The sequence below is a fragment of the Akanthomyces muscarius genome, chromosome 3 (genome assembly GCF_028009165.1).
Source record: "Akanthomyces muscarius strain Ve6 chromosome 3, whole genome shotgun sequence".
NCBI lineage: Eukaryota > Fungi > Ascomycota > Sordariomycetes > Hypocreales > Cordycipitaceae > Akanthomyces > Akanthomyces muscarius.
The window spans coordinates 4,837,649-4,861,338 of NC_079243.1; the positions used below are offsets into that span (position 1 = coordinate 4,837,649).

The window sequence follows — 23,690 nt, forward strand, 5'->3', positions numbered from 1 at the left end:
CGTGGTGCAGAGGGCCTAGAATGCCGGAATATCGGGGGTGTGTCTTAGCGACGGGTAGAGCGAGGGCACGACAGTGGAGAGGTTCGGCAATGCATGCGACGATGGGGTCGAGGCCGGGGACAAAAGGACAGAAATTGGTCGTGACGATTAGATGATGGCTCGAACAAAAAGGGGACCATGAGGAACAGAGGAGAAGGCGGGCAGAAGAGAGTAGGACAAAGTCGGGCGATCGATTCTTGGTGGGGTTGTTGAAATTTTTGGATAGGTAGTCTTGGCCGGTGCTGGCGCCTGGCTGGCTGGCCCGCAAGCTGGGCGCAGCGCAGGCCGCACCGCACAATGCGGACGATAAGCAGGCAACAGCTGGCAAGGTCGCGGTCAACGCTAGCCGATGGGCCGGTCAGGTGCCTGGCTTGTCTCCTGCCCACTGTAATTGGCCAGGCTGGACTAGAAAAGGCAGTTGCAGGGTCTAGTAAGGTAAGGTAGAGGCCGCTGTGCGTTGCCAGCTGCGAGCGATGTCGCCCGACGGCCCGCCACGCTTTATCCCGGCTCTACAAACAAGCTGCCAGCTGCCAGCCAGCCAATACTTGCAAACGGCGGTATCGTCAGCCATCTCGTGCATACGGAGTACAGTCGCCCGATATATCTCTGCATCTTTCCACCACCATCTCCATCTCCATCTCCATTGTCATGGCCATCGCATAACCCTGGTCGTGTAACATTAAGCAATCAACTTCTCATACATTGTCTCACAAATGCAACAACCGCTCCGTTCACGGTACACTGCAGCACTCCCAGTGGGCCAACGTCGCACGCACGTCCTCTAGTCGATGCTTTTCGCCATGTCAATGTTTAAGCATATTACCTGCGGCCCTCACCCGCTCCGGCTTCTTGTCACACAGACGTCACAATTTTTTTTCTGCGATGGCTACATAACAATACCGCGCTGTTTCCCGTTTCTTTCTAGCTTCGGACGCCGTTTCGCCGCAGCCAAAAGAACCCCTCCACCGGCCACTTATTCCATGACCCGCTATCGGCGCATCCACAGCCCTGCGACGGCGCGAACTGGGGCGTCGGTCCCAGAAGAGGCGTCGCGTCGGCCTCTGCTCTTCCGCTCGGCCTCGCCCTCCCACTTGGCACATTGACTAGCGCCCTCTCATTACGTGGGCTGCATGTTTACATTGATCCCGAGCTGCTATACCCGAGTGCGCACGTCGATCAGTGCGACCGAAAGAGACTACTCGCACGCCGATCAAGGAATGAGTTGCAGTTTGATGCTTGTTTCTTGTGAGACTCATGTCGGACTACCTTGACCGATCGAAGTGGCGCAGGAGCCGTCTCTTTCTGGTAGCAATCAACACGTGGGTACATGCCTCTTTGATACCAGCCCAGCCCAGTCCGGCTGGCCTAGGCCAATAAGCGGCTGCTACTAATCAATCACTACCAGTAGACCGATTTTTTGCAAGCATAAAAATGGTTATAATCTTGGCCAATGAATCAAGCCCCGCTCTCACGTATACCCAGCACACCACCTCTTTACGTGTACCACGTCGGCTCCGGAATCTCTTGCAGGAGCTGATATCTACCCAGCTCCCTGTTCTTGTAAGCCACTGGGTCGTGCAGCGTATGCGTCCGAATGTCGCGCCAGAACCTGTCCAGCCCGACTTTGGTCGCCGTTGCCTTGGCACCAGTCACCTCAAACACGCCCGACGTGACGCGCAGGCCGACGTCGGTCGCCACCACCTTGACGCTGGCCACCCATTCCGCAACTTCACCACGAGCCTGGGCAGTCACTTTGGCGCGATCCAGGACGCTGTTCTGCGTTCCGTCGTAAGCCGCATCAATCTGCTGGCCAGCCTTTTCTGCAAGTGCCGTGGCGGCGCGGAGGTGGGCCACGAAGTTGCCATATGTGGAGAGAATGTAGAACTCTTCTTGTGGCTTTTCCTTGTTCTGCATTCTGGTCAGACATGCGAATTTCAATCGACTGTGTGAAACTTACATCGCCGCCAAATGGCCAGGCGCGGGTAGACGAGTTCGTGTAAGCCGTTGCTGTATTCAGTGCTCCCCAGGCAATACCAATGTAAAAGTTGCTGAATACAAGTTGGATGCTGAAAATTCGGTTAGCTTGACATTCTATATTTTTAGTCAGGTCACTTACGTCGGCAATAGCAGCGAGCCAAATGGAATGCCCAGCACCGCCGGGTCGGGCTTCTTGGATGAGGCATCCCAGCCCAGTGCATCCGCCCACGGTGCCTTGACATTTTCAATCTTGACGCTGCCCGACTCTGTCAGACGCAGACCGACATTGTCCCAGTCATGACCAAAGTTGATTCCCGATTGGTCCGTCTTGACAATGGCGAAGATGTGGTCTGACGTGTCCTCGTACACGCCTTCCAAGACGGTGAGGTCGGAAATGACACCGCCCGTGTTGAAGAATTTGAATCCATTGAAAACAATGTTGTCGCCATCGTTTGAAATTTTCAAGTCGCTGTCACGGGGGTTGACGGCGCCGCCAACAAAGTAGTTGTTCTTGAGAATTAGCTCCTCGGTGCGGTCGACCTGCGCATCTGTGCCGACCACGCGAGCTGTCGTGGACCAGAGCAGATGGTATCCCAGAAGCATGCCAATGGAACTATCGACATCGGATTAATGAAACCTTTCTTCACATCGGATATGTAGCACTTACCCATCACCCTTGGCAACCTCTTGAATGATCTTGTAGCCGACAGACCATGGCTGGCCACCACCGCCGTACTTGGGCAGACCGAGAGCCTTGAGCAGGCCCGAATGCTTGAGAAGAGCAATCTCGGCCCTCGGTGATTTGTTCTCGCGCTCTCGTACAGCCGCGTCAGTGGCGAGTACTTTCGCAACGTCCACGGCGCGCTGTAGCCATGCTGCAGCATCTGTAGGCTGCTGCTGCCACTTGCTGCTATATTCGTCATATACCTCGGGATCCGTCGATGGTGCGTCCCTTGCGTTGGAAGACATGGTTATTTCGCTCGGGATAGAAAGATACGCTAAATTAGTAAAAAACTTGATTCAAGAAAGAAAGCGCATCATAGATATACAGTGGCTATATACAACGCCGCTGTAGCGACACATGTGGCCTGCGGCATATTGCGACATGGCTGTCGCGATGCACACTGGCGATGGCGCGAGTCCCGCTACACCCTCCCACCCAGGCCAAGTAGATCTACCGCCAATCGCCCATCACGGAGACTGGATCGACGTCGCATCGCACAGACACGTTCGGAAACTATACAGAGCCACTCATCCCATACTCATTAGCGGGGTAAATCGCGTGCTTCCAGCAGTGTACGCGATCGGTGCGGTGTATGATATCACGTAGTGCGCAGATTGGAGAATAATTCATACAGCCCCATATTTTATTTTGATTTCGTAATTAGTTTCTAGATGATTGGGCCTCGTAACGGACTCCCTAGTGGTGATGCACTCGCTTCTTTACAAAATACTTGCCCGTGTGTCCAAGCGGCAGCACTACCAGGTCGTCTTTTAAAAGCAAGTGAAAGGTGAGGTACCTAACAACAAGCTGTCAGCAAGAAAGCGCGTTGCAGTTATCAGGTTCCTAAAAAAGAAGAAGAAAAATACATACCATCCCAAGAGGCCCGCTACGAAGCAGGATGCGCCGCCGGCGATCTGCAGCCCCTTCGCGGCGCTGGCGTGCCCGTCGGCTTTGGCGAAGTAGCTCGCGGCAATGAACAGGAAGCCCAAGTCGACAAAGAGATATATCAGTATGCTGACCAGATTCGTCGTGATGGAGGCAATGAGAAACGTAAAGACGAAAACTGTCCACACTGTCACGGCACCAGTCAGCCAGGCGAAGCGCTGAAGAAGGGCGGGGGTGTCAATCAACCCGCCGCAGAAACGTACAGAGAACAAAGAAGCCCAGCGCATTATTGTACTGCGCGACATCGTCGCCGTATGCAGCGCGTATCCCAAATGAGGGTGTCAGAACCGCACCGTATCCTGCATAGAAGAGACCTGTTTTTTGTCGCTCAGTGTTAAGAGAAAAGCGCAAGTGCATGAGGTGAAGGAGAGAGATCCTACCGAATGCGCTGTACACGGTGTAAGCAAAGCCGTTGCCAGCAGAGAGCTCCCACTGCGCGGAGATGAGCAATCCCAGAGCAGCGACGAAAAAGAAGTTGGCGACGTAGACGTTGGTGATGGTGACGCCGCGCCACTCCATCAAGCTGAGGGAGAGGGTTGTGAGTGTTGTCGCAAAGGCACCGACGGGGAATGCGGCCTGACAGACGTCAATTGACCATTCTCTTCTTGTATTTGTTCAACAGAAACAAGACGGAACCGAGGGACTTACAGCACTCGAAGGGAGTTGCCTTTGGTGGTGTACAGGTTCTCTACGAATGACCTTTTCCTCCGGGTAGCCCGCCTCGGACACAGTGGTGTCGACCGCCATTGTTTGGAGCTTGTAAGAGTTGTTTTCCTGGTTTCGAGTCAAAAAAGAGCGACAGGTATATGTTTCACACAAGTTCATACGAGACCCATGAGTGAAGAGAAAACGAGAGACTTAAGACGGCAATAATAAATCTCACACGGGAGCACCTAAAAGAGTGGCACTGATAGGAAAAGAGGTCGGTGCGCGTGCGTGTGTGTACCTGGACAGCTTCGGCAATCGAGGTCGGTGGCGGCTCGGCATTTATAGCAACAGTGCCATATCCCCAGTGAATGGCAACATTTGCACCAGCTCGGGAGCTGACCTTCCGAGGCCGCCCGATCAAGTCGACGACGCGAGAGCAGGTGTGTGTTGTTCTGGGGGCGAGGCTAGGCTACGACGGATTCGGTTTGGCAATGGGGGATGATCTCGGCTTGGCTTTGTGTAAGTGACAAGGACAGGACTACTAGTTCGAGCCACGCCACTTTCTCTGGAAATCTATTGAAGCAATCATTTCCATATTTTCTCTTTCCCTTTTTTCCCTCTTTTTCTTCTTCTTTTTTTCTTCTCTTTTGGCCTTTGGCAGCTATGCGTACCATGTCTATAACTCTTTTGGCGATATGCGTAGGGTAGACCTGCTGCCGAGATGAGAAATAGCTTGGTGAGCTTGCGGGCGGAATCCGGCGAGAGTGCCGGCGGACGCCAGCGAAAGGGCCGACGCGAGGCCGGCAGCCAGCGCCCCTGCAAGAGACGGACGAGGCTTAAAATTTTTCTCCTGCTATTTTTAACACGACTAGCTTGATATGAAACTAACGTAGAGCAACGTTGTCTCTTTATAGCTCTCGCCGTCTTTGACAGTGCATCATGCTTTTTGCCCACGAGTCGGAACTTGCCGAACGCCGAGCCCATGTATACGAGCCAGCAGATGCCAAGAGAAGCTGCCGCTCGTGGTCCCATGCTCCGGCATAGTACGGCATTTGCTATATAAATAGCGCTGAAGCGAATTGTTTGGCTCTTGCAAGGCTGTCGGCTGTGACCAACATTTTAAAGAAGAAAAACATCGTCTGCAATCGTATGGCTGACCAGGGAGAAACAGGAAGAACATGGCGGCCTGTTCTTTTGGCTGCCCGCAACAGAAAAGCTATTCGTTCGCAGTATGTAGAAGTTCTCGAATGCTTAAAAAATGCAACTTCTATAACATGTCTGGGAGTTTTAAATTTTTTCAGGCTTTTCCATCGCCTGTCGTAAGCAGGGCTTCACTAAGCACTCGGGCTCATGGCTGAAAAGCTGCAAATCCCGCGGTATCTGGGGCAGCCTTTATCACCGTCAATCCGGTCAATCATTATTATTTTTGCCGGAAAGAACAAATTAAAGCAGTTTCCAAGTTTCGAGTCAGCTTAAAAATGAAAAACTAGGCCGCCGTAACAGGCATGTCTGCTGCAGTGACAACCATCAAGGCCTCGATTGGTAGAGAACCGCGCGGCTTCGACATCTCGAACATTTGCGACGAGATCTGATTCACGGGGTCAAGGTTGCGGGCCCAAAGGGAGTTGCGAGCCTATAGGTGAAGAGTAACGGATGATGCAAAGCGTTATGAAATTTCTTTTTGTATTTACACAGTCGTGATATGTACAAGGACTGGCAGGAGAACTATGTAATATGTACAGAGTGTAGTAAAAAGACCCGTATGGACAGATGTTATACCAAATATATGCAGATTCAAATCATGTACAATGCAAACGCTTCGCATGCACCAATTTATCATCATGATTGTTCATCATCTGGCCTCTCAGGCCATGCGTAATTGCTTCACCGGCCGTTCATGAGATACCGTCGCATCAAAACATGCCCTCTACTGCCCATTGACAAGAGCTTGATCCTGCTGGCTCCACTTGGTCAGGCGCTGCTTGAGCTCCTCATCCGAAGGGTTGTCGTCGCGCTTCCACTTGATGGCGATGGGCGCGCAATCCGAGGTGTCGGTGAGGTAGTGGAGGTGAGCGAGGATGTCGAAGCCAAATGTACCGGCGTTGCAGGCGACGCTGGCAATGCCCTGGCAGATCTTGATGTCGGCCGGCTGGTACTTGTCCTGCATGGCGCCGCCGTTGGACAGCCAGTACTCGGGCCCGCTGTGGCGGTAGCTGAAGATCATGGGCGGCAGGCGCGGGACGGGGTCGTCAATGTGCGTCATGCGGAAGAGGCCACCGGCCTGGCTGTTGGCAAAGTTGGCAAAGACGTCGTTGCCCACGCGCGGCGCGCCAAACGTGTAAATGTCGTTTGCGAAGCCGGCGCGGCGGAGGTATGCACCGCCGAGCGCGGCGACGGCGCCGCCCAGCGAGTGGCCGGTGATGACGAGCCTGTAGCCCGGGTTCGCCTGCAGGCCCTCCTTAATGGCCGAGGTCGCGGCGGCGGAGATTTCGTTCCACGAGTCGGAGAAGCCGTCGTGCATCTTGCAGCCCGAGGTGAAGTCGCAGTCGCGCTTGAGGAAAAGAATGTCGGTGATGAAGTTGCGGATGTTGTGGCTGCCGCGCGTGGCAAAGACAACCTCCCGACGGGTGTCGTCGACGGCGACGTACCCGGCAATGCCCGTCTTGCTGCCCTGGAAGGTGTCTATTATGGTGGCGCCGTTGCGCATCACGTCGTCGCACTCGCCGCCACAGGCCACCGAGTCGCCGGGAGAGGGGCCCTCGGCGTTGCAGTAAGCGGCCGCGGCATGCTGGGCGTAGAAACGGAAGTTGTTCATCAAGTTGTTGTTGACAGCAGCAGCTGTGACAAGTCAGCACATGTTCGGCTCTCATGCGGTATGCTGCGAAGAAAGCGAGGGGAGAGGGCATACATCTTGATTCCATGGAAGACATGTAACTTGTCATGGGACTGGCTGCCACCACCGTGGTGAGGGAGAAGAGGGCGACACGCATGTTGTCGGTGTAAGTGTGGCAAGTGAATCAAGTGAAAGCTGTATGAATGCCACCGTCTCGGGTAAAGAAGTAGGGGGTTTGTGATAGTCTGATTGTAAACATGGACTCATTGAAAGGTGCAGCCAATGTCCATTATATACGCAACATCGTGAGCGGAACGGAATAGACTGCTCTCCCCATGGTCCCGTCCGAGCTTCAACAACGCACAGTCTCACCAGGACGGGGCAATAGCGTACCAGCACACGTTATCATGCGCTATCCCCGCAGAATGCGGAGCATCTCTTTACAAATCTGTCTGCGCGGGGTAGGAGCATGGCTGTAGCGCATGGTCATGAGATGGGAACTGTCAGTCGTAGGGCCAAGACGGCTCCATCTGGCGCCGGCCGACGCATCAACCTTCTTGGCGTGAACGAGTGTTGTGTCAGAAAACTAAAAACCTACAACACCTCAAAGCTAGCCGTGGAGCTGCATGAGATGGTGCCGGGCTACTTTCCTGGACCGGCATAGCCTCTGACGAGACAGCGTTCGCGCCTGCATGGGGTGGGTGCCGAATCTGGCAACTCGGCGCTTCTTCTCCAGCCCCCAAGAGACCAACCCCGGCTTGGACCACTGCGGCATCGACAGCACCTCGTTCATCCCAGTGAGCAGATCCCGCAGCTCTGCCATGAGCGATGTCCTGTGCCGACGAGTTCCGAGCCCTTGGGCCTAGGATCATGTGAACAAGCATAGCCGTTTCCGACATCAGCGGGCAATATCCGCATCGCGAATAAAGCCAGAAACTGTAAAAACGATTATTTTGTCAGTTATGGGCTGCCGAAGGGATTTGCCTTCCCAGTCTCCCATCGCCCTATCTGCTCAGTGATTTGTCTTGCCGTAGTTTTAACGGAGCGGCAACAGTGGAGCGGCCACGAGTCAATAGCGCCTCTGCCACCAAGGATCTAGGCCACAACTTAGTTAGGCGTGTTACACTACTGGACATCCGAGCTGCCAGGTACGGCTACCTCAAGGGGCTATGGGGCCAAACTCTCAAAGGTGACCCTGTAGAACAGCCAAAACTCTTAGAAGGGTTGTTACATCGGATAACGCTCCAAGTTGGGCGCAGAAGCTCGCATAAAACCATCCAACACGAGTCTCGCCCGTTCTCAGTGGGCGGCTTTAGCTGCAGGCTCGCAAGCGTGTTAGTTGGCGTCGGAGCTCAACAATAGCGCCGGAGAAACTCCCCAAACCATGCACATGATGCTGAGTTCTCCGTAGAATGCCATCCGGGCGACACAAAACGGACTGCGTGTTATTTTTCTTGTCTTTGCGATATGGGTCACCGTCACACCGCTATGAATGGGGCCTCAATGCCGGCAGCGCGGAGTTGGTGGGTTTGATTATCCCAACCTTTGCGGGGTGGGTTGGGCGATGGCCTCCTCTGCCGGCATCCCAGCTCTGGCGGCCCCCGTACTGTAACTAGCGATGGTTTCGACAATCTAACCGTATGGGATAGCGGGTTCTCTGGAAATGGAAATGCCACCCCGCACTTACACTCGTGATTTATGGTCTCTTTGCACTGGGTATGCTTCGGCATGCCACCGAGCGCCCTGTAGAAGACAATCTCTGGAGCTGTCAAGGAGGAGCTCTGAGGTCACGAAAGCCACCTCGCAAGATTACCCATCATCATAGCTTCTAGCACCGCATTTATACGTCATTAAAATGTCATCTAAAACACACACACTACACTAATCTAAGAACTAATCACGCATCCCTTTTTTTTTTCTAATTTATAGTATTTTGATATCTAGTAGAAATATCTATTATTGAGTACTTGGCGTGTGGACTGAAGGTACCTACAGTAATTCTTGATGTTGGCTGGCTTAGTACCCCAGCCAGTGACCTCAGAGCTGCTCCTCAACAGTCCAAGGGCTATCCCTTTGACTGCGGTGATGGAGCAAGCAGGTCGCGAAACCCACTAAGAAAAGGACTAAAGCTATTAGATAAGGTCTTATTCTCAGGCCTAATTAGTGTTATTTGAGGTAGACCCCAGTTCTCACCTACGTCGCAGTACTTCCCCCTAATAAGTGGCCTTTTACTACTAATGTAAAGTACCTAGTTTTTCTTTTACACATGATTGGCTGTAACCCCTGCAAAATACCTATTTGCTCCTTTACCGCAGTCAAAGGGATAGTGATTCCGCCTAACGCCCCATTCTATGGCATGCTGGCGTGGCCAGGCTGTCAGGGCTGAATGACAGGCTTATTACGGGTCAATATCCACCTAGGCCCTGTCCACGACGATGGGCGTCCACCAGCAGCGCCAACCGTCTCACAACCATCCTCTGGCCCTGCGATACTTCCATGGCTAGTGTTGTTGTTGAATGTCCATGGCAGAATGACAACATATGGCGCTGTCGTTGGCGGGCCGACTATGTACTGGCACGAGATGGTTGTCAGTGTCGGAGGATGCCAGTGGCATGCTGTCACCGCAGCCGGATGTCCATTGAAGGTTGGCAACCAGGTATGGACATCCAAGAGCTGCGCTGTCCTGCCACGACGATCAATGTCGTATCCGCGGACCTCTCAATGGAGGAGAGCATGCTCATTTGACCGTTGCCAAGCCATTTCACGTGATGAAGTTGGTAAAAGCGCCTTGTGTCCCCGCTGCGGCTGAAGTCATAACCGCGGCCTTTCGAGTATTGCAATTTTACATTTTGCCCTGTGTTGTATATCTGTATCGCTTTCCCCTCGCACGCAAAATGTGACTCCTTTATTCCGCCGCCTTCTACTACCTGCGGTGAAGACAAGACAGCAAGAGTAGCCATGAAGCCTTGGACTCTGTTTTTGCCAAGCCTGCTGGCCATAACATTACCAGCCGCGAGCGCAAGACGCGGCGGTGGTGGCGGCGGAGACGTGAGCTCTGGTGGTGGTGGTGGTAGCGCCGGTGACTCTTCATCCGGCGACTCTTCATCCGGCGACTCTTCATCCGGCGACGAGCATTGCGGAATACCCGATGTCCCACCAGTTTGGAAATGGGACCTGATCCCTTCTAACGCCCAGAATAACACCGGAATGAAGGGTGCAGGCTCGGGCTACGGCGGATCATTTTTTCACGGTGAAGCGTCGCTAAGCTTCATCATTACGGCGGGTCAGAGATGCCCTCTGAACGACATGCGATCAACACACATGCTCGGCTATGCCTGGATCGGCCCGCAGTCGTCGTACCCCGTTGGTCCAACGAACCCTGTCATCATTGGGTTCAAAGCATGGGAAACAGACAAGTCGCTTGACAAAATTGGCGACTCGTATGCGTATATTAAAAAGGATCAGTTTTGTCCCAGGCAGCCAGATCTGTTTCGGGTTTCGACAACGCATGGGTGGACAGATTTTATCGCTCGCAAGACTCGGGCTGCGGATTTCATGAATATGAACGTCACAGAAAGTACTAGCAACCGGGAACAGGCGCTGTTCAACGCAACAATGGTGGATGAGCTCAATTTCGAGCCTACAGACAACGGGTTGCTTCTTTCACTACCCAGAGGAGCATGCTCTAGCTCCCGAGATTGGAATTTTCGAGTCCCAGATCAGTTGACCATGAATGGGTCCTTCACAAACACAACGCTCAATCTTGCTCTTTCTGGAAGAGGCAACGCAACAAGCTCCAACAGCCGCGAAGCCAATCTGACTGCTGAGTTTAAGATAACTTTCACTGGGGTGTTTGACGCGGATAACTCCACACACATAATCAGCTTGCAACGGCAGGGCGGGCCGCTAGTTACCTGGGTGCAGAGTTCTGCTTTGCGTCATACGGCAATCAGTTGGAGCAGCAGTTTTGTGTATATTACAGCTCTCCTATTGTCGATATGGTCAAGCTGAAGAACTACGTGACTGGAAAGACTACAACATGGCCGCCGAGGAGGAGAAGCGTTAAAGTCGGGCCCAGAGCGAGTTAGCCATGAGGATAGACGCTGACTGTTCTTCACGCGGAGTGGCCTTTCTTAAAAGTACCCGAACGCTCAGCTTGAAGCCTCGTCTGGAACCTATACTTAATTGGCTCCAAGATGCCAGTCAATGATATTTAGTTTTATTCTCAGGATAATTAGCGTCTAGCTTTAAGCATAGCGTGCCAAAAAACAAATTCAAACTAAACTAAATTAGACTTTAAATACTGGTGTACTTAACAGTTCTTGTTTACACTATTAGTTAGTAGCTTTATACTCATTACTTTACCGCTGCTACCCTAATTAGTCATCAACGATACCTGAGTCTTAGAGCTGTAGGTTCTATGTTAGTAATACTAACAAGCGCCCTATATCTAGCACAATAAGGTTGCGTGACGCCCGCCTCTTTAGAATCAGAGCTACGCGGATGAAGTGAGTATTTTGAATTCTCTGACTTCTACTCCGGCGTCGCGTCGGCTTCCACTGCGCCTCATTTTTCTCGTGCGGGACCAGCGGCAAGACCGGCATTGGTAACCTGGGGTAGATGTGAGTGGCTGAGCTAATGTTCCTCGTTGGGACGTGGCGTCGGAGGCAGTGAGACTGCGCTAGCTGGGCAGTCGCGTGGTTATGTGTATGAAAGGGAGCTGAGGAGCTATATCTTGCCCCCGAGATATAATAAACTATTAAATTTATTAGATTACTATCCATGTCCTAAGAGCTTTTAATTTCCAGATTAGTTGTAGAAATCTGTAGGTGCACGTACGTTGAAGGGCTACGCTGGAAAACCGACCGAGTCTCGGCGTCATTCGGGATGTTCGGTTATTATTGGGGCGAACGGGCACTGCCGGACCAATCATTCAGTGGACTGCTGCCATAACCTAACAGAAAAGGTCCAACAATAGAAGGGCATTTGCCGGGTGGTAAGCTGAAGTTCTGACTGATATTGATATTATGCACACTATAAATGCCTCGTGACAAGCTCAGCAGATGCGTCGAGACAGCCGATAACAGCCAGTGCGACGGCGATCGTCTTGTACGCTTTTACGGTTGGGTTGCAAAACGTGCAGTATAATGCGCGCCATTTGAGCAGCCATAAGGGGTCAACCTGAGTTTGACCCGTCGCCCGTATATGCCACTGACTTACACCTTAAGTCATCTGCTTCGCTTTGATTGACTATATCCCGGCTAGCTTCGTGAGATTTCAGAGACGTCAGGTGTGCTTCTTGCCCGCATTTGAATACACCGGACAGTTTCGCATGGCGAAGGTACCCTGCAATACACATACCATGCATGCATATCAGTCACTGAACGAACTTGGACGTGTAGCAGAAATTGTGGAAAAAAGAAACTCGATATTGCACATTTTTTGGCCGGCCCGAGACGCGTATGACGCTCAACTACGCCAAGGACGCGTAAATAGCCCCTATCCTAACCTTGGAGCATCAACTTCTCGGCTCAAGACAATGCAGCCCGACCGTAACAACAAGGCTTTCAACCCCGCCAACCGATCGCGCACTTATAGCGCGAGGCACTTAAATTTTGTGGTCGGGCGGTTTCACCGTTCGCAAGACAATCGCCTCAAGTTGTTCATCGTTAGGATTCTGTGGATTCCAAACCAGCTGGTAGATTCCCTTTGTCTCTGTTGCGGCCGCGTAGAAGGGATTCTGCAACTTATTGTCGACTTTGGCAAAGACTGTCTGGCCAAAGAGTAGCAAGGCTAGCGCTTCGGTAGACGAATTTCCAACGCTTACCCGACTAGATGCACTCGAGGCTTCGAGAGTCACGTAGCCAGAGGTGAACGGGGGGTTTGGGTCGGTGGTGGTGTTGGAGTGGACGGTCCAAGCCGATGGTCCATTGGTGTCCCCGGTGACTGCGGCACCCTCAAATTAGCAATAAATTGGCGTCTGAGAGGTAGCCTCATCGTTTTACTCTGACGACTTCGGGAAAGGGGCAGAAAAGTAAAGCTCACAGTACACAGAGGTCAGGTTGGCGGGCGAGGTGAGGTTGGACAGCATGACATGGCCTATTGTGATTTAGTGGTTATTTTCTTAGAACGATGCGATTTGAATTGGTACAAACCGTTCTCATAGAACAATGGGACAGCACTCAAGTCCCCACTGCTACCGTATGCATAAAAATTGAAGGTGCTCTGCGCTGCCACGGAGGGGAGCATAAGCGGTCCGAGCAAGCCGAGACATTTGGCGGAAGCGGACAGATACATTGTTCATCAGTCTTTTCAGGTGTGGCTTAGACTCTTTCGGAAGACAGAGAAAATTTTGCGAGGATCAAGGCTCTATATATAATAATCGTGGGTTCCGTAGAAACGTCCCCGCCATGTTTTGCCGCCGCAGGCCAACCCTGCATTTTCATTAATCCACATCTTTAATCAGCGGATTACAAATTTACTACAATATCACAAAGCAACGCTAGCTACGATCTCTGGCTGCATACATAGTACCTGTGACTTCCTTGACCGCCACCATGCAGCACCGCCGTACGCCATCCGCAGGCAATAGTTAGTCCCCCTGCACTTTTATTCAGCCGCTTTCTTAATCAGCGGAGTTGCAGCATCTCTATCCGACCCCGAGATGCGATGAACCATGTCTGATTCACGGTCTTTGACGAGACCGGAGACCCGACTCGGGGTCTCGGAGGAAACACATGGTCAATGATGTTTGAGTAAAGGGGAATTTAAAAATTGACCCGGTCTTAGATGATGGAAATTTTGTATAAATAGCAACATACCTTCGCTGGAGTTCTGTTCAAACGCATAGCCAACTATCTTGGTTGATCTACAAACGAAGTCTACATATAGAACATTCGTTTCTAACACCCAACACATCTTTTTGCACCACCCTTGCGCAATCTACTTCCATGAAATCGTCACTATTCTTCGTTGGCGGGCTAGCTACCCTTGCTCATTGTAGCGATCTGCAACCGCGGGTAGCATGTGCTGGCAACACAGCCGCGACACGATCCAAGTGGTGTGACCTCAGCATCGACACCAATTACTATGATGTAGTCCCCACTACCGGCATCACCAGGGAATACTATTTCAACGTCGAGGAGCTGCAGGCGGCTCCGGATGGCTACTTGCGCACAGTGTACGCTGTTAACGGCCTCGTTCCGGGCCCAACCATTGTGGCCGACTGGGGGGACGTTGTCGTCGTCCATGTCAACAACAGTCTCGCTACGGCTCAAAATGGTACGTCGATTCATTTCCATGGCATACGCCAGAACTATACCAATCAAATGGACGGCGTGACCTCTATTACGCAATGCCCAATCGCTGTTGGCGATGTCATGACTTATGTGTGGAGGGCCACCCAGTACGGTTCTTCATGGTACCACTCACATATTGGACTACAAGCCTGGGAGGGAGTCGCTGGTGCAATTCTCATCAACGGGCCAGCAACAGCAAACTATGACGTGGATAAAGGTACCATAATGCTGTCTGACTGGAGTCATCGGACTGCTGATGAGCTATATACCGTGGCACTTACGACTGGGCCGCCCGAGTTGGACACGGGCCTCATCAATGGCACAAATGTGTGGAACAATACTGGGACCATCGTTGGGCACAGATTCAACACATCTTTTACATCAGGCCAATCATACAGATTGAGGCTAATCAACGGAGCTATCGATACACAATTCAAATTCTCGATCGACAACCACACCATGAAGGTTATTGCTGCCGACCTTGTACCTATCAAGCCATACGATACCACAGTGCTTGACATCAGCATGGGTATGTATTCACAAACGTCTTGTACATCAGCGTGACGATTTTGACATTTATTTTTCTCCAGGCCAGAGATATGACGTCGTCGTGAGCGCAGACCAAGCGTCAGTCGCAAATAACTTCTGGATGCGTGCCATCCCACAAGTCGCCTGCTCCAACAACGCCAACACGGCCGATATCCGCGGCATAGTATACTACGGCAGCGAACCGGCTACCCCTACCACTACCGGCTACGACTATAAAGACGCCTGCATCGACGAGCCCGTCTCCAGTCTGGTGCCGTACCTGGCAGTCGATGCCGGCGAGCAGCACTGGGCCGACCTCGAGCAGGTCGACATTTTCAATGCCTCCGGCGTCTTCCTCTGGACGCTCAACGGGACTTCGTTTAACTCCAGCTGGACCAACCCGACACTACTGCAGCTATATAACAGAAACACCAATTATACCTCAGACAGCCACGTCATTCAGCTTGATGAGGCGGACCAGTGGGCGTACCTCATCATTGAGAACCAAAACGCCGTGCCTCATCCCATTCACCTCCACGGCCACGACTTCTTCATCCTCGGCCAGGGCAGCGGGGCTTACAACTCCAGTAATCTTTTAAGCCTGAAGAACGCTGTTCGCCGTGATGTTGCGATGCTCTCCGGCTCGGGATACCTGGTTCTGGCTTTCAAGACGGATAATCCCGGCGCGTGGCTAATGCACTGCCATATTGGATGGCATACGAATGCAGGCTTTGCTTTACAATTTTTAGAACAACCCGAGGTGGCGCAAAAGTTGATCAACTATGAGCTTCTGAATAGCACCTGCGCTGCATGGTCATCATACACGACCAAGTTGGCGATCGAGCAGCCCACTTATGATGATGGCGTCTGATGCAGTGTGAAATCTTGGCTGTCGGCATTGGTACTTGGGAAGGTCATGATGGCCGATAATTACTTTGTACATTAACTTTACAGTTTGGCCCCTCGTACGCAATGGCAAATTTCTTCCGAATGTTATGGACAAGTAGATTTACGAGCAGCTAGCCTATCGTCTGTATCACAGCGTTCGGGCTCACAAGTTTCCCAACGTCAAGTCTTGGCTTCCGCTTCAAACGCATCCTGAAGCGAGGGTATGCTAGTTTGGTATTTTCTGCGAATTACTGTACTGAAATGAGGTTGTAAGATGCGTTTACCTAGGAATTTCCTTGTCTTGTTCACCCTTTGGACTTTTCACGAGGCCCCTTGCTACGCTGCCACTCACAATTCAGCAGAGTCTGAAGAAACACGGGTTACCCCCATTCCATGCTCGAATACCGGTGCCGATGGGCGAAGCTAATTCATGGCACCACCGAGAAACCACCCTTGCATTACTGTGGCTCCCAAAACCCGAACTGTCCGACCGTTTGTTTTGTTAGACAGCTGTCTCAAAAATGCTTTTGTTATGATTCTACTATAAAATGATATGTAATGCGACTTCCATCAACTCGACCCCGGGCTGTCAGCCGCCAGCATTTATCTGCTAGCATGACGCCAACCTCTGACGCACCGCAATAAAACACGCCGACGGCGCGCTCGGGGTCATGGTCTTCACCATCATCGCTGCGTACTCGCTTTCTATTAGACTCGTTTCGGCTCGAATTTAGCTTTTGCACGTCTTCGTAGTGCTCGTTCAGGATACTGTCGAAATCTGGGCGTCCGAAGCTGGTTGCGTTGAGCAAGCCGGTAAGAGACGAGGCAGGATGATTATCGCTGCGGCTTGTTTCAAGAATCCAGCTAAATATATAGGCAACAATATTTGTATGCTTGGCTGTGATATGTGTGTTGATACGGATGTCGAGCTGCGAGGTGTTTGGTTGGCAGCGACGATTTTGCTGACTCATGGAAACGTGGTTGAGAAGATGAGATAGCCACGATAAGTTGTGCCGGTCGCGGACAATCCAGTGAAAGTCAGTTCGCCGATGCTTTCGGTGTCCTCGATGTAGGCTTTTGGCAGGAGATGGTGGCACCGTATCTAAAGATGAGGTATTGTATCCGGATTCCAATCGTTGACGGTGCTGCCATCCATGGTCCAAATCATCTTTCCGCTGCAGATCGGCAAGGATTGCCGAGAACGGTGTGATACCAACTCCTGCGCCGATGATGATAGAGTACCGGAAATCATGAAAGCGCTGCGCTGGCGCACCAAATGGGCCGTTTATGGCAACCTTGATGGTCGGGCCCAGACCTCGTAGCTTAGAAGTCCAGTCACCGCTGGTTTTTATATGAAGTGTGATTGTCTTGTCGCGACAATACGAGATGGTGAATGGATGCCACTGAAAGGAGCTGATGTCCGGAACCAGCAACAAGATATACTGACCGGCCGTGTAGTCCCATATGCGGTATTCTGGCATTTGAGCAGTTAGCTCGATCGTGTCGTTTGTCGAGAGTTCTATGGAAGCGTCGATGAGGTAGAAGCCTAGGGCTATGCGGGAAATTCTCTCAAACAACAACAAGAATGTCGGCAGCGCCAGTATATAGCCGAAGATCGATACTTGGAGCAGTTGAGAAGTGCCGTGTGCAATTGCCAAGGCGAGAATCGGGTATAACAGAAGGTGAGCGAGCTGAAACAGGTTATAGTGATAGCGTCGCATTCGAGGCAGGCTCATCATTGCGACAACGTAGAAGAGGCCAAGCGCAGTAAGGCCCGTGGCTCCGGCTCTGGAGCGGATATAATCGATGTAGTGATGACCTGGCAACTTTTGTGCAATCACTCGAGTGACAGCTTCATCGTTTCTGGGCTCGCTGCCTTGGATGAATGTGCCTGTCAGGTGGCTAACGCCGTGTATGGTTGCCAGCAGGAGGCCCAGCGAGCAAATCCACATGTGAAATCTTCTCGAAAGATCCAGGTTTAAAAACCGCACAACACAAGGCGATCTTCGTAAAATGGTCGTGAAGTATCTTGACATACTCAAAGTCATGAAGAAAAATGTCGGATACAAGGCTCCCGTGCATCCCTTGGCCACCACAATGCCAGGACCAAAGGCAGAGGTGTAGCGAACCGTGTCGTACTTGACTACTTCCGCAGCTGCAGAAGCCGCTATCGTGGCAACAACAAACGCAAGAAAAACAATTTCGTAGCAGTGGACAGCCCAGTATGCACGAAGGAGGCGCAAGGCGCCGCGACGCTGAAAGACGCCATCTTGTCGTCTCTCCTCCTTCCTGACCTGCACGAGAGACGGGACCTTCCAGCTTCGTATTCGACTGAAAAGATACTCGCGAGGTATAAGGGGCCCAGGTGCTCCTAGCATGTCCCGGAATGCATCTCGGCGCACGCGTGCATTTTCCACGGAAGACGTGTTGTTTGATTGTCGGGCGAGTTCGCTGTGCGTCTGTTCGAGACACTGCTCCAAGTCGGAGCGGTCAATGTCACCGCCGCCGCCGCCCTTATCAAAAGAGTCGACAAATTCCGTGATTTCGTCGTCTCTGAGATATGGTACGTCTATCACCATGATCAGCCGCAAGTTGAAGCGGGCCAGCTTCGATGGCTAGTGGTCGGAGCGCTTTCCAGTAGAAAGGGGAGACGCATGACGGCCATTATTACGACGGTTTTATTTAGCGTAACGTCTTGATATTAAAGCCAATGGTCTACACTAATGACACTGTCATTGAAAGAATTTACGCTTGTATAAGTGGTTTTTGAGTATCCGGGATGTATCTTTCCGAGCCGGATGCTGCCCGACCCGAGGATCACCACGTGGCGTCACTGGGCGTATATGGGCAAGATTCCAAAGCATCTGAGACAAAAGGGGAATATGCTGCTGGCCTTTTCCTTCTTTCGCTTAGTTTCGATAAACAAAACAAGGTTTTGATTGATAACCAGAAAGAAAGAAGCGGCTCGTTTTGAGTATGCTTGTGCCGTGCGGAGACAAGGCTGGGTTCAGCTAACCCGCAACGTGACAACTTGTACGCATGTGCTTACAGTATCCTCCCTTTTCATTTGAAGAGCAGTAGTACTTTGAAGGCTAAAGGGGGTGAATAAGATTATGAAAGAAAAATGAAGAATTAAAAAAAGGAAGGTTTTGGGGGAGTTGTGGAAAAAAGGAACAAAAGTGGGAGCCAATTTATTATGCTTCTTCAGAAAGATCAGATAGGTGATGTATTCACCAACAGCTGAGAATACAGAATATGGCGCCCGGAATATTTATTAGAGCGAGCGATAAGACATTTAAACTCCATTGATGGTTGCGGTTTAGTAGCGCCTCATTTTAAAAGCGCCTCACGTTGCGGGATATGTCGATCCGCGCTATAGCTTCCATCGAGAATTTTGCGCCAAAACGGGGACGCCAGCACTTGTAATTGGTGAGCGCAACAGCCCCTTTCAAATCATAACAATTATACTTTTGCTCCGGTCGGCTAGCGATTCCACCGCCGCCCACCAGGCAGCCCTGCTGTGGTACAGTTTGCTAAATTTAGTGTCCGTCCAACTCCATCCTGTCAGGCCACCTCTTTAGTGCTCCGACTTATAAAGACAAGTGCAACGACGTGGTGTCATTTGCTTGGTCGAGAACCGTGCATCGGAGCCGGCGCAATAGCATGTGGACGGGTCTTGCCTTGCGCCCGCCCGGTGGTCATCAGATGCACGCCCGATGCAACGCTGGCGGCCGTCTTTCTTGGGGTCTCGCGACAGTCCGTGAGACATGTTGTCTTTTTCTGACGGGCCGATGTCTTTCGTCTTTTCATCCTTCCCCTGTTCATTCCTGCACTCTGATCACCAAACAATCTTGAACCAGCGTTTTTAGTTGTCACGTAAACAGGATGCTGCCAAAGACAACCATCAGCTCGGTGGCGGCGGGCGCGCTGACCTTGTTCTCCGCACGAGGGCACGCGAGCAGCGCGCCTGGCTACGATTCGCCCGCTTACTATCCGGCGCCGTACGGGGGCTGGGTAGACGAGTGGAGGGACAGCTACAGCAAGGCGAAGAAACTGGTTGATTCCATGACGCTGGCCGAAAAGACCAACATCACGGCCGGAACGGGTATTTTTATGGGTAAGTCTCGACGTTCAAACATCGAGTCAAGGTGCGCGACGCGCCGACGGCTAGTGCGGGCGGAGCAAAGAAAGGCTGACTTTGGGGACAGGGTATGTGACTTGGCCCAGGTTGTGCTGTTAATACAGCATGACATGTAGCTATCATCACAGGACAACACTGACTCGTTTGTTCTAGACGCTGCAATGGAAACACCGGATCGGCACCCCGTGTGGGCTTCCCCATGCTGTGTCTCGAAGATGGAGCCAGCGGCGTCCGGCAGGCGGATCACGTCACTGCCTTTCCCGACGGCATCACCGCCGGCGCCACCTTTGACAAGGCGCTGATGTACCATCGCGGCGTGGCCATGGGCAAGGAAGCGCGCGGCAAGGGCGTCAACATCCTGCTCGGCCCTACGGTTGGTCCGATCGGACGAAAGCCCAAGGGCGGTCGCAACTGGGAAGGGTTCGGCGCCGATCCCGCACTGCAGGCCGTCGGCGCGCGTGAGACCATCAAGGGTATCCAGGAGCAGGGTGTCATTGCGACCATTAAGCATCTGGTGGGCAACGAGCAGGAAATGTACCGCATGTACAATCCGGTCCAGCAAGCCTACAGCTCCAACATCGGTATGTCAGCTCTCCTTTTGTGCTGGATGGCTGCTTTGTTGAAGGAAACTGACACCTTCTGGTGTAGATGACCGTACTCTTCATGAAGTGTATCTGTGGCCCTTTGCTGAAGGTGTCCATGCGGGCGTAGGGGCTGCCATGACTGCCTATAACGCTGTAAGTCGCAGCAAAAAGCTCGTTCAGCTGATCTGTATGCTGATCGAACTCTTTAAGGTCAACGGATCCGCATGCAGTCAGAACTCTAACCTCATCAATGGCATTCTCAAGGATGAGCTCGGCTTCCAGGGTTTTGTGATGAGCGACTGGCTTGGCCACATGTCTGGTGTAGGGTCCGCGCTCGCCGGGTTGGACATGGACATGCCTGGCGATACGCAGATTCCGCTCTTTGGCTATAGCTACTGGATGTTTGAGCTGACCAGGTCTGTTCTCAACGGCTCGGTGCCAATGACACGCCTCAACGACATGGCAACGCGCATTGTCGCGACTTGGTATCATATGGGCCAAGATCAGGGCTATCCAGCCACCAATTTCCACTACAACACCAGAAACGAGAAGGGCTCATTTTATCCTGCTGCTTTTCCGGAATCGCCTATTGGGGTGGTAAATGACAACATCGACGTGCGGGCGGACCATGATGTTGTGGCTCGACAGGTCGCACAGGATGCCATCACGTTGCTCAAGAATGACGGCGGACTGCTCCCGCTCTCGGAGGAGCGATCCATCAAAGTGTTTGGCACTGATGCCGCCAAAAACCCCGACGGACCAAATGCATGCTCCGACCGAAACTGCAACAAGGGCACGCTTGGCCAGGGCTGGGGCAGCGGCACCGTAGACTATACGTATCTTGATGATCCGATTGGTGCTCTGCAGGCCCGAGCTAAAAATGTGACTCTGTACAACACAGACTCGCTTCCTCTATTCTTGCCCAAGCCGGCAGACGAAGACATTGCAATTGTCTTTGTTAGCTCCGATTCTGGCGAAAATACGTATACCGTCGAGGGCAATCACGGTGACCGCGACGCTTCCAAGCTCAACGCCTGGCACAATGGCGACAAACTTGTGCAGGATGTTGCCAACAAGTACCAGAATGTGATTGTGGTTGCCCACACAGTCGGTCCACTGGTGCTGGAGAAATGGATTGAGCTGCCGACCGTAAAGTCGGTGCTAGTTGCCCATCTTCCAGGCCAAGAAGCCGGTCGTTCTCTTGTCGAGGTTCTGTACGGCGATGTGTCGCCGAGCGGACACCTACCGTACAGCATCACGCATGCTGAGGAGGACATGCCCAAGAGCGTGACGGACTTGATCAACTTTGAGCTCGGTAACCAGGCAGATGACGACTACACCGAGGGTCTGTACATTGACTACCGATGGTTGAACAAGCAAAAGATCAAGCCCCGCTACGCCTTTGGACATGGCCTCAGCTATACCAAGTTCAACTTCAGCGGCGCATCCATCACCAGGGTCACGCCGCTTGCCAAAACCCCTCCTGCCCGTGCCGAGAAGACAGGCATCCTAGACTATTCGCAAAAGATTCCCGACGCGAGCGAAGGTGTCGCGCCCGAAGGTTTCCACAAGATCTTCCGGTACATCTACTCGTGGCTGCAAAAGTCCGAAGCCGAAGCCGCCGTCAAGGACGCCGCCAGCAAGAAATACCCGTACCCCTCTGGCTACTCGCCGGAGCAGAAGCCCGGGCCCCGCGCTGGCGGCAGCCAGGGCGGCAACCCCGCGCTCTGGGACACGGCCTACACGCTCTCGGTCGCGGTGACGAATGTCGGTGCTCGGTACAGCGGCAAGGCGTCGGTGCAGGCCTACCTGCAGTTCCCGGATGATGCCGGCTACGAGACGCCGGTGATTCAGCTGCGCGATTTTGAAAAGACCAAGACGCTAACACCCAACGGCACTGAGACGGTCACGCTGCAGCTGACGCGCAAGGATTTGAGCGTGTGGGACACGAGCATCCAGGACTGGGTTGTGCCCAAGATTGACGGGGCGTACAAGGTGTGGATTGGCCAGGCGAGTGATGATTTGGCCACGGTTTGCTACGTGGAGTCGCTGAAGTGCGAGACTGGTGTCAAGGGTCCAGTCTGAGGATGCGTATATTCATCGATGATGCAGGCAACGATAGTGTAGATATGAGAGATAGGACACCAGAGACGCTTTTTAGTGCAATCGATGAGAAATGCATATGAATTCGCCAATAGTGTGTAATGTACAGTAGTATCTATAATGCGACGAGGGCAGTCTAGGCAAGATGCAGGCGATGAGCCTACCGCTTTCTTCTCCAATCCACAGTTGTGACACGCTCAAGTCTCAGAAACTAGCCAACCAACCCAGGTTTTGCAGTCCTTCCCTCAAGTGCCACCGTAGCCTCTTCCTTGTGTCTCCTTATTTTACAATGCATTGAAATTCCACCCCCCGCCCTTTCGTAACCATTTAGTGGCAGCCCAGCTTGGCACGACCCTTTTGCCTGCGTCGCTTCAGGATTGCGCGGCCGGTGCGCGTGCGCTTGCGTCCGAGGTACCCGTGACGACGCTTCTGCACCAGCCTCGTCGCGCCGTTCATTGTGTTGCGCGGGCCGCAGCGAATCTGGCCCGCGCCACCCGCAAACGCCGGGTGCGCAGAAATGGCCGAGGCCGGTACGACGTCGGCGGCCACGGCGTTTGAGGGCAGGGGCGGTGTGAAGCTCGTCATGACGCTTGGTCTTCGGATGGCGGTGGCGGCGTAGAGGCTCGGACGGATAGGGGAGAGCGTTGTGAAGGTTCTAGGCGGCGGAAGGGTCAGCACGGTGGCAATGGCAAGGTCGATGGGTTGGATGGGAGGCGCGTACCGAATGGGGAGGGCTTTGCACGTCAGCACGGGACGTGCGACGCGGGTGAGGGCTTGCATTGTGGCGGGAGTTGGCTGATTGACGTATGGTGGAGGAAGCATGATTGGTGATGTTTGGCTTTGGATTTTGGTAAATTTTAGAGGACGCTGATTGGCTGAGGCCACTAGAGGTCCTGCCTGCTGTGGGCCCTGCCATTGCTGCCCAGTGAGTTGGATTTACATCATGATGTTTTTTTTTATGATTGCTTACTACTTGTTATCT

General features: G+C 52.6%; 10 protein-coding genes across 10 annotated transcripts; 3 read left to right on the forward strand and 7 right to left on the reverse strand.

The window, feature by feature from the left end:
- Positions 1–1,533: 1,533 nt before the first annotated feature.
- Positions 1,534–2,619, reverse strand: LMH87_003011 (uncharacterized protein; the record flags this gene model as incomplete). Its single annotated transcript, XM_056194561.1, has 3 exons — positions 1,534–1,947; positions 1,997–2,105; positions 2,156–2,619. 3 exons carry the CDS (start codon positions 2,617–2,619, stop codon positions 1,534–1,536), a joined length of 987 nt encoding a protein of 328 aa, XP_056051487.1.
- A 60-nt stretch (positions 2,620–2,679) lies between these two features.
- On the reverse strand, positions 2,680–2,985 carry LMH87_003012 (uncharacterized protein; the record flags this gene model as incomplete). Its single annotated transcript, XM_056194562.1, has 1 exon — positions 2,680–2,985. One exon carries the CDS (start codon positions 2,983–2,985, stop codon positions 2,680–2,682), a length of 306 nt encoding a protein of 101 aa, XP_056051488.1.
- Positions 2,986–3,436: 451 nt separating this feature from the next.
- Positions 3,437–4,521, reverse strand: LMH87_003013 (uncharacterized protein; the record flags this gene model as incomplete). The annotated part of the gene is made up of 6 exons (XM_056194564.1): positions 3,437–3,536; positions 3,611–3,812; positions 3,889–3,999; positions 4,066–4,261; positions 4,334–4,459; positions 4,513–4,521. 6 exons carry the CDS (start codon positions 4,519–4,521, stop codon positions 3,437–3,439), a joined length of 744 nt encoding a protein of 247 aa, XP_056051489.1.
- Positions 4,522–6,260: 1,739 nt separating this feature from the next.
- On the reverse strand, positions 6,261–7,323 carry LMH87_003014 (uncharacterized protein; the record flags this gene model as incomplete). Its single annotated transcript, XM_056194565.1, has 2 exons — positions 6,261–7,171; positions 7,242–7,323. 2 exons carry the CDS (start codon positions 7,321–7,323, stop codon positions 6,261–6,263), a joined length of 993 nt encoding a protein of 330 aa, XP_056051490.1.
- Positions 7,324–7,858: 535 nt separating this feature from the next.
- LMH87_003015 (uncharacterized protein) lies at positions 7,859–8,658 on the forward strand (the record flags this gene model as incomplete). Its single annotated transcript, XM_056194566.1, has 3 exons — positions 7,859–7,963; positions 8,483–8,500; positions 8,578–8,658. 3 exons carry the CDS (start codon positions 7,859–7,861, stop codon positions 8,656–8,658), a joined length of 204 nt encoding a protein of 67 aa, XP_056051491.1.
- A 4,116-nt stretch (positions 8,659–12,774) lies between these two features.
- Positions 12,775–13,415, reverse strand: LMH87_003016 (uncharacterized protein; the record flags this gene model as incomplete). Its single annotated transcript, XM_056194567.1, has 4 exons — positions 12,775–12,939; positions 12,994–13,112; positions 13,212–13,265; positions 13,322–13,415. 4 exons carry the CDS (start codon positions 13,413–13,415, stop codon positions 12,775–12,777), a joined length of 432 nt encoding a protein of 143 aa, XP_056051492.1.
- Positions 13,416–14,116: 701 nt separating this feature from the next.
- LMH87_003017 (uncharacterized protein) lies at positions 14,117–15,863 on the forward strand (the record flags this gene model as incomplete). Its single annotated transcript, XM_056194568.1, has 2 exons — positions 14,117–14,993; positions 15,055–15,863. 2 exons carry the CDS (start codon positions 14,117–14,119, stop codon positions 15,861–15,863), a joined length of 1,686 nt encoding a protein of 561 aa, XP_056051493.1.
- A 547-nt stretch (positions 15,864–16,410) lies between these two features.
- On the reverse strand, positions 16,411–18,459 carry LMH87_003018 (uncharacterized protein; the record flags this gene model as incomplete). The annotated part of the gene is made up of 2 exons (XM_056194569.1): positions 16,411–17,771; positions 17,919–18,459. The coding sequence occupies 2 exons, from the start codon at positions 18,457–18,459 to the stop codon at positions 16,411–16,413; spliced, it is 1,902 nt and encodes a 633-aa protein (XP_056051494.1).
- Positions 18,460–19,765: 1,306 nt separating this feature from the next.
- LMH87_003019 (uncharacterized protein) lies at positions 19,766–22,690 on the forward strand (the record flags this gene model as incomplete). Its single annotated transcript, XM_056194570.1, has 5 exons — positions 19,766–19,997; positions 20,089–20,107; positions 20,175–20,602; positions 20,670–20,758; positions 20,816–22,690. 5 exons carry the CDS (start codon positions 19,766–19,768, stop codon positions 22,688–22,690), a joined length of 2,643 nt encoding a protein of 880 aa, XP_056051495.1.
- Positions 22,691–23,035: 345 nt separating this feature from the next.
- On the reverse strand, positions 23,036–23,488 carry LMH87_003020 (uncharacterized protein; the record flags this gene model as incomplete). The annotated part of the gene is made up of 2 exons (XM_056194571.1): positions 23,036–23,363; positions 23,430–23,488. 2 exons carry the CDS (start codon positions 23,486–23,488, stop codon positions 23,036–23,038), a joined length of 387 nt encoding a protein of 128 aa, XP_056051496.1.
- Between the last annotated feature and the right edge of the window lie 202 nt (positions 23,489–23,690).